At 32.1% G+C, this 8,756-nt stretch overlaps 1 protein-coding gene across 1 annotated transcript; it reads left to right on the top strand.

The window, feature by feature from the left end:
• Positions 1-998: 998 nt before the first annotated feature.
• LOC125810062 (DNA-dependent metalloprotease WSS1-like) lies at positions 999-4,968 on the top strand. Its single transcript, XM_049489582.1, has 4 exons — positions 999-1,355; positions 1,434-1,629; positions 2,969-3,667; positions 4,355-4,968. The coding sequence occupies exons 1-4, from the start codon at positions 1,198-1,200 to the stop codon at positions 4,544-4,546; spliced, it is 1,245 nt and encodes a 414-aa protein (XP_049345539.1). The 5' UTR covers positions 999-1,197; the 3' UTR covers positions 4,547-4,968.
• Positions 4,969-8,756: the final 3,788 nt, after the last annotated feature.

Below are 8,756 nucleotides of genomic sequence, written 5' to 3'. Positions count from 1 at the left end.
ACATGAATGTTAAATTAATCTAACACCCCAACTAAAAAATCCAATTTAGTATATCTTCTATATTTTATGTCAATGTTTATATTATATTATATTATTATATTAAAAGTAAGAACACCAACAATACAATAATAACAAGGTAACACACTATGGAAAAGGGAGGAGAAAGTATATTTAAGAGGTACAACTAAGAAATTTTAAGAGTGGCTAATATTTTATTTAATAATGTTCACATTATTTTTAAAAATAGAGTGGTACATGGTTTGATATTCACGTGCAATGCACGTGCATCAAAACTAGTATATTTTTAGAAGACCCATATATAAAATATATGATCCCATTAATATTATAAATTAATAATTCTTTAAAAGTACAAATATATCTAAGAAAACTTAGTAAAATATGATTTCTATTATGTTCTGTTTTTTTAAAAAAATTTAAATTTAGTTGAATCTCATCTCTAACCTTTCTTATTGCATCCAAAAGTTTCGGTGTTGTCTTTTCTAATTGCTCCATAAAATTGTGAAGAGTTCTAGATGCAAGTGTTTCCTTACGTGTAACTGGTTCCAAATGTATTGTATCATCTTCAACTTTATCATCAACATTGTTTTTCCAATGATATTCACAATTTGTTCTAAGCTTTGGACCTCTGAACATGTATCATTTTTCATCCATCCAATAAGTTATTAACGTCCATTTTATTGTGATAATCGAGATCATTAATCATGTCCTCAAGTTCATAAATGACGTTTTCACAAGTGGGTTCTTTCAGATTCTTTGAGATTTCATTCATGAATAATTTTTTCGGTGTCAAAACATTCTTTAAATTAATAAATATTACTTTATCGATTAAATAATCCCTCTATAAAATAATAATATCTCATGGTCCGTTTATATTAATTTAGAGAGGTTTTAGTGTATTTTTGTACAACTTTGTGCCAAACTTAATGATATTATTGAGGTGTTGTTTATTGAAGATGCATCACGTCCCAAACCAACACCTCAAATCTTAAAATCCCGCCAATATCAAACCAGAGCAAAGTTTCGATTTTCGAATCCTCGGCGGCGTTTCATGGTTTTCCATAAAATTATGATTTCAAATTCTCAACAGAAACTGTTTCTTTCAATTCTTTTGATTTCTTCATCATAAAAGATTTTGCGTTTTTCTATCACAAAAAATCTAGGGTTTGCTTTAGAAAAATGAATTTGGGCGATCTTAATAAGGTATGGGAAATCAAAGCTCTGAAGCGTAAACCCAAAAATGAAGAAGCTAACAAGATTCTTGAGAAAATCGCTAAACAGGTTCAGCCCATTATGCGTAAGCATAACTGGAGAGTTAAAGTTCTATCTGAATTTTGGTAATTATTTTCATTTTTTACTATTGTGTTTCTCGATTGAGAAAATGATTTAACTAAGTGGATTGTGAATGTTTGCAGTCCAAAAAGACCAGCACTTTTGGGATTGAATGTAGGAGCAGGAATACATGTAAAGCTGAGGCTTCGAAGACCGAACAATGATGAGGAATTTTATCCTTACAATGAAGTTCTGGATACTATGCTTCATGAACTTTGCCATAATGCTCATGGTCCGCACAATGCTAGTTTTTACAAACTATGGGATGAACTTAGAAAGGTAAATTGCATAATAAGTATGGTTGGGTCTGGAGTTTATTTAAGCACAACATTCAAAATTTTCGTCGAGTTCATGGCAAATAGAGTTGATGTTTTCGTTTCTATAGTTTAGAATGATGGCCTACTATTAGGAGTTAAATTAGTCACTTAGCCTTTGTTGTGAAGATTTTAGTTTAGTGGTAAGATTATGCTTGAGTTGTGGTTCATAATTGATAATTTTATGTTACTGAAGAACCTTGTGTATATTTTGTTGGCTTTTTTCGAAGTGGTTTGCCTTCATAATATTCATGTTTTGTGTAAATACTGTTAGTATGTTAGTTTAAGTTCCTGTGAATTATATTTGATAACTCTGACTTAGCTTTTTATGGACTGAATTTAGCCTGACAAGGCAGTGGAAACATGAACTTGCATTAGTTACACGAGATTGTAATCTACTTGTTGGAGTTATTGCAGTTGGAAACACCTAACAAATTTGTCTGATTTTTCTTTGTATAATTAAACCTATTTTTAATATCCAAGGCCTATGAAGAGAAGGCAAAGAAATTATGGTACGTCTAGAACTCCAAGTTTTTATGTCAAATCTACCCTTTTTTTGCCTAAGCAATTGCCAAGGCAGAACCAATTTGAATACATTCTGAAGTATGCTGACCCTTTTTTGTTAGCCTTCACGTAGGATAAAATCTTTGTCGATCTTGATAGCAATAACTGTCTCTTGATACATGTTACGAATTCTATGTGATACCTGCCACTTCCCACGAGCAATAGTAACCAGAGATTTGTTATCATTGTCAACCAGACTTTCAAATGTCACAGAAGCTAGAACTTATTATAACAGAAAAAGGTGGTTGTTAGGTTATGTTCATCCTTGTGCGTTTTCTCTTTCTCTATTTAGCATGGGTATATATGCAGATATAGTTTTGGAAATGCATATTACAGACTTACAATATATTTTTTACTCATATGGATACAATACGAATTGATGTTCTATAATATATTAAACTAACTTATTCTTTATTTAGTAATATCATTAAAAGAATATTGAACATTATAACTGCAAAAGAAATGAAAAACACATCGTTAAATTTGAGATGTCTAAATCTAGTTCAACATGGCATAATGTAGAAGAAGCATCAATGTCAGACATTTCTCCTGAACCCTGGAAATTGAAGCCATGATGATTGAAGCTTTCTGCCATTTATTAATCGGTACAGCTTCAAGGAGAAAAGACACGTGTTTTATGTTGAACTAATAGAGCATAAAACTTGTGCTGTTTTCTTTGTTCTTTTTGTGTACTTTTGGTTTTTGCTGCCATGAAAATTTATGGTCTTCTTTTTGGATAGGAATGTGAAGATTTAATTGCTAAAGGGATAAGTGGCACAGGAGAAGGGTTTGATCTCCATGGAAGGCAATTAGGAGGCCGTCACCCACAGCCATCCATGTCGTCTCTCCGCAAAACTGCTGCAGCTGCTGCTGAAAATCGAGCACGTCTTAAATCCTTGCTACCATCTGGGCCTAGACGCCTGGGTGGTGACCATTCTATTAAGTCTGCACTTACTCCAATTCAAGCTGCAGCAATGGCTGCAGAAAGGAGATTACAGGATAACATTTGGTGTGGTTCTGAATCGTGTGACTTATCAGACTTAGATGAAATTTCTGATTCATTACCTGAGCCTTTACCACTAGGGCATACTTCTGATAGATCCAAGATCTCTAATGGGTTTGATGCACTGTCTTCCAAAGTAACATCTCGAAAAAGAAGTCGAGAATCAAATTCTGTATCATCCTCAAAGTCCTTGCATGGCCATACTGTGACTAAGCCAGTATCTAAGCCTCTGTCTAACCATGATAAAGAAATTGCTCAGAGAGTTGGTCAGGCAGAAGGGAACTCTCATACTGTGCCATCAAGAGGTTATCCAGAGTCTTTTATTGATTTAACTGGCAATGCTTCAAGTTCTACATCAATGCATGGCCATGATGACTTACACAGTCCCAAGGAATCAATGATGTGGGAGTGTTTGATGTGCACGCTGTTGAACCCAGTATGCTTTTCCCTTCTTAGTGTAATCTGAGCAATTTTCTCTTAGTTTAGTTTCTCTCTCGATAAGCATTGGCTTGTTTGTGCTAGATGAATTTGCACTTCTTGAAATTGTGTAGACAAATTATGCTTTCACTGTAGCTTTCTTGCACAAGCTCCTAGCACAATAGTCATAGGTTTACAGTTAAGATCATATTTAAAAGCTACAGTACTTAAAATCAACGAAAGTGTGCGTTCTGGTATGTGAGGAGACTTCTACTCTCTGCGACTTTTATGCTGAATAGCTGGTAGAGACATTATGATTATATCACTGCTGATGTAATATTTTCGAAGTGTCAAACTAGTAAGTATTTCTATGTAGATGTCAGGTTGTGTTGGTGACCTGATTAATGTGTGCTTGGACCCATTTCCAGACCCTTTGATATTCATCTGACATCCTAATCAACGTGCATTAAAGTGGAAAAACTTGATGTGACTTCTTGTTCTTTTCAAATACTGTTGTTTGATGGTTCTAAGTTTGTGAAATTCTTGTAATGTCTTATTTCTACTGTTTATTAGCAGAATATAACTTATAATTGTGTTTTTTCCACTTCAGTTTTTACCTTTTCTGTTGGTTTCCATCAGTTTGTAAAATCTTCTTCCAATTCTTGGAGTTGACTTCCTCTTTTTTCTTCACCAACATTTTGTGCAGCCATTAGCTCCTGTGTGCAAAGTTTGCCAAACCCAAAAGCCCAAAGACGTGGATGACAGAAATAGTATATGGTCATGCAAATTTTGTACCCTGGATAACAGTCTAAAGTTGGATCAGTGCACAGCCTGTGGAGAATGGAGATATTCTCACGGCCCTCCTGTAGCAACATCAGCACCCAATCTTGGCACTTGAGGTGAACATGAATTGTGGGAACTCACTTTTTTTCTCGAAATTGTCACTCCTGATTATTGATGTCAATTTTGCGTTGCCCATCAGTTGATCAGTATTCAAGAATTCACCTGATTTGATAAACTGGAAAAGCTTTTTGTCTTTGCTAATTGTGCTAAGGTGGTAGTTTTACTTGTGAATCTCCAATAGAAGCTTGTTTATCCTCATACTTTCCTCTCAATTTTCTTCATGTCAATTTCTTTTTATCAAGAAATATGCTATTCACATTTGGAAAGAAAGAACCAATGTATCAGCAACATGTTTTTGTTATTTTTGGTAGAGTTGAGCTTGTCTTGAAAAGATGTAGATAGGGAAATACTCTTTGGAAGATGTTCACCTCCTCCCTGCAGCAGACTTCCATTATTCCCCTTGAGTCTCTTGAAAGACTGATTAGGTTGGGACAGGATTCGAATCTGCAATCTTCAGGTCATGAGTCTGATGAGTTGACCAATTCCTCTACCCCGCTTCTTCATTGCAGGTTCTTCTGTAGAGAAAGGACATTGCCATTTAGCACTCTGGCAGAGAAATGGATGTGCTGATTTTGTCTCAAATTTGGAAGTTGAAATCCTCGATGCGTCTTCTAAAGGAATGACATTTGAACAGAGCATGCCTCACTAATTCAGGTGGCTGTGTAGATAGACCCAGAGAGTGAACATCAAGTTTTTCCAGGGATGATGAACATGGAAGTTTTCATGGCTGATGATATAATTATTTCATGGCCAAATTATCAAACCCTTAAATCAAGTTCAACACGAACTTGAATTAATTGTTCATGGTGAGCAAATCCAAATTATTATTACTATTCGTCAAGTGTTCATGACAGTTAGTTCAGATTTAAGATCAAGCTCTAAAACTTTAAAATCAAATATTGTGGTCTGTTAATATTCTTCTTGTATTTGATTATCACATTAGAAATGTTACATGGTGGTGGTAGTCATATTCATTTTAAAAAATTTGGACTGCATAATTGAGAAATTTTGGAGAAAAAAAATAGAGCGACCCTTCACTCAAAGCAGAGACGAAGTCAGAATTTAAAGTTTGTGGACAGGACAACGACTTCAAATTAAATATATAACAACGGCCAAACTAATTATGAACAGGTACCAATACTTAGAAAGGTGATGAGCTACTTAAACACTACATAATTATAAACATTATAATTATAATTGCATTCGAAATGTCATCGTTTTCAACTTCTTTAAAAATCAATTTTGGGTTTTGGCATTTTGAGCGTATGTGAAGAAGCATACAATTGATATTTTGTTGTAGAGTAGACATTGCTTTTCTCTTTCTTTTTTCCAATCATTTGTAAGAGCTGTTTGACCATAAATATTATTCACTTTATTTCGAAATTCTTATTTAATTATAAAAATATCAAATATAATTTGAAATTTTGAGAAACACCTTATTATTTCACCCTTTATTATCATTTTATTTTAAATATTAACCCAACTTCTTACTATCACTTATTTTTAAATATATTACCCCAATAAAGTTATGGTTGACAGAACCATGGCTCCATATGGCTAGTTTTTCAATGTTCAATAGTTGTAAGATTAGTTAATTTGCTAGTTTTTATAATTACGATCTAAAATCATATTTATAAAAAATACATCCGAATTCTAAAATAAATATTCTAATATTATGATCGAACACAACTCCAATTTTAAAAATTTCAAATAAAGTAAAATAACTTTTTTAATATCCCAAATTCCTACTTAAAGACCAAAGTAGAAGCTTGATGTCCCACTATTCACAACTTCACATATGATGGATGATGTAGTACCTACGTATGAGTTTCCAGTATGAATGCGTCAAATGGTTTACTTTATTTTCTAATTTTATTTTTCCACACTTTTTAAAATATATTTTTAAAAAATATATTTGTTGTTTATTTTTAGTTTTGGATGGACACATGTTAGAACATGCATTTATAAGAAATTTCCACGCTTTAAATAATAAAATATAGTAAGATGTATCCTTAAACAAGAAATTTCCTCACATGATTAGACGTAAATGTTCCATATATCCTTTCCAATCAAAATTAAATTGAAATATTTAAGAAATTCTATACACTACTAACGAAATTCCTAATTTTATCATTATTTTTAGATGATAAATAGAGACGGAGCCAAAATTTGAAATTTGAGAATTCTAAATTTTAGGACGGTTTGAACCCACAACATTAGTGTGAAAAACATTTTCACCACTCCTTCCTTACCGCTAAATTGTTAATGAATTTTGTTATGAGGTTCACAAGTTACTATGCATATATATATATTTAATTTTCTTATATAAATATAGCATCTACAGAAAAACTAGTGAATTCAACTGAATCCACGAATCCGACTTAGCTCCGCCCCTGATGGTAAAAGAGGGAGGTGGTGGTTATATATACATATAATATAAAAATAACTCGTTTTCTTGTCGAGTATGTTTTAAAAGTCTAGCAAGTAACACTAGTGGTAACTTCATTATTTTATAATTGACTTAAAATTGAAGCTTAATTTTGAAAGATGACTTTATTATTTTATAGTTTGACTTAATATGATACCGTCTTTCATCTCATGGCACTTGGTATGGTAGTCGAGTAATCAAGATTTTATTTTTATTATTATTTTTTATGATTATAATGTTCAGATCAATTTTTGCGCATTCATTAATTTCATGAGATACATGCCACCTTTCACCTGCAGTGTTTAGTGAACACTTTAGGTTAACATATTTTTAAAATCATTTTTCTATGTTTATTTTCTCTAGAAATTGGCCAAGAAGGAATTAAGGGGATTCCACACATTTAAGCAATCAATCTATTTAAAACTTTGATAAATAAATAAAAACGAGTAATTAGTTTGTAAATTTCGTAGTAATCTTTTGGCTTATCTTTAAATATTGAGGGTGACATTCTATAACAACTAGGGGTGTGCATTCGGTTTTTTGGTTTGATTTTACACTATTCGGTTTGGATTTTCGATTTTTGGTTTTGTAAAAGTGTAACCCAATCCGATCCAAAATAAATTTGGTTTGGTTTGGTTTTCCTCTATTCGGTTTGGCTTTCTTTGGTTTGGTTATTCGGTTATGTCAATAATTAATAACATATATAACCAAAGTAATAATATTTAATCCCTTAAATATACTTTCTAATATAAATCATAAGTAAAACTTAAAACACAATACTTATAAGTATACCTATTATAGATGTAATTCAAACATAAAAGGGAGAAGACACAAGTACCCCCTAGATTATGACCGAAATCATAGAGACACACCTTAACTAAATTAAGGTCCTATTACCCCCTTGAACTCATTTTTTTTTGTAATTTTGTACACCTTTTGACTTATGTGACACACCACGCGACTCCACACAATATATATATATATATAAAATTCGGTTTTTTTCGGTTTTTATCTTTTAAAATCCAAAACCAAACCAAAAAACCAAACAAAGTAATTTATTAATCCAAAACCAATCCGAAAAACCAAAAAGCCAATCCAAATAAAAATTCGGTTTGATTTGATTTGGTTATTAGGTTTAATCCGAATAGTGCACACCCCTAATAACAACAGAAAACGATACAATCAATCTAAATGTTATATTCATTAAAACAAAATGCTACGACACAATACAATACAATACCACAAATAATAAAACAATCATCCAAACAGAGTGTTAAAGTCGAAATAAAAGTTTAAATTATAAAACCGCGTCATAATAGTACAAATTGCAATATAAACTAATTAGGATGAATCGAAGACCATAAGAGAAAGGTTTATTATGTCATTAATAAGGCAAAGTCCACCAGACAGTCTGTCCTTGCAAAGTGAATAATACACGCAAAGCTGAACATGCCCAAATCTTCATAGCCAATTTTCAGTTCCATTTATCTTATTTAGAAATGCTTTCTCCGTTTACTTTTACTTGTCTACTTTAAATTTTACACGTCTTTCAAGAAATAATGATAAATATGGATAGTTTTACCACAAAATCCATATTAATTGATGTATAATCTTAGATACAGAAAAAAAAAATCTTGATATTTTAAAAGTGACTATTTATATTTTGAAATACTAAACAAGTAAAGGTGAACAAAATAGAGCAAGCATTTCTTACACTCTCTCTCTCCAAAGTGTCTCAAAGGCAGAGTACCCTAAACTGTGCTTATATATATACTAC

Source organism: Solanum verrucosum, unplaced genomic scaffold (genome assembly GCF_900185275.1).
Source record: "Solanum verrucosum unplaced genomic scaffold, falcon-dt-bn FXZP01000276.1, whole genome shotgun sequence".
Taxonomy (NCBI): Eukaryota; Viridiplantae; Streptophyta; class Magnoliopsida; order Solanales; family Solanaceae; genus Solanum; species Solanum verrucosum.
This window is presented reverse-complemented; position numbering and strand designations above follow the sequence as displayed.

What these genes read in the sequence shown, in the direction of transcription:
- LOC125810062 (XM_049489582.1), top strand. Translation starts at nt 1,198, where the DNA reads ATGAATTTGGGCGATCTTAATAAGGTATGGGAAATCAAAGCTCTGAAG. An exon ending in TATGGGATGAACTTAGAAAG is followed by an intron (nt 1,630 to 2,968) that starts GTAAATTGCATA and finishes CTTTTTGGATAG; the next exon opens with GAATGTGAAGATTTAATTGC. An exon ending in TGTGCACGCTGTTGAACCCA is followed by an intron (nt 3,668 to 4,354) that starts GTATGCTTTTCC and finishes CATTTTGTGCAG; the next exon opens with CCATTAGCTCCTGTGTGCAA.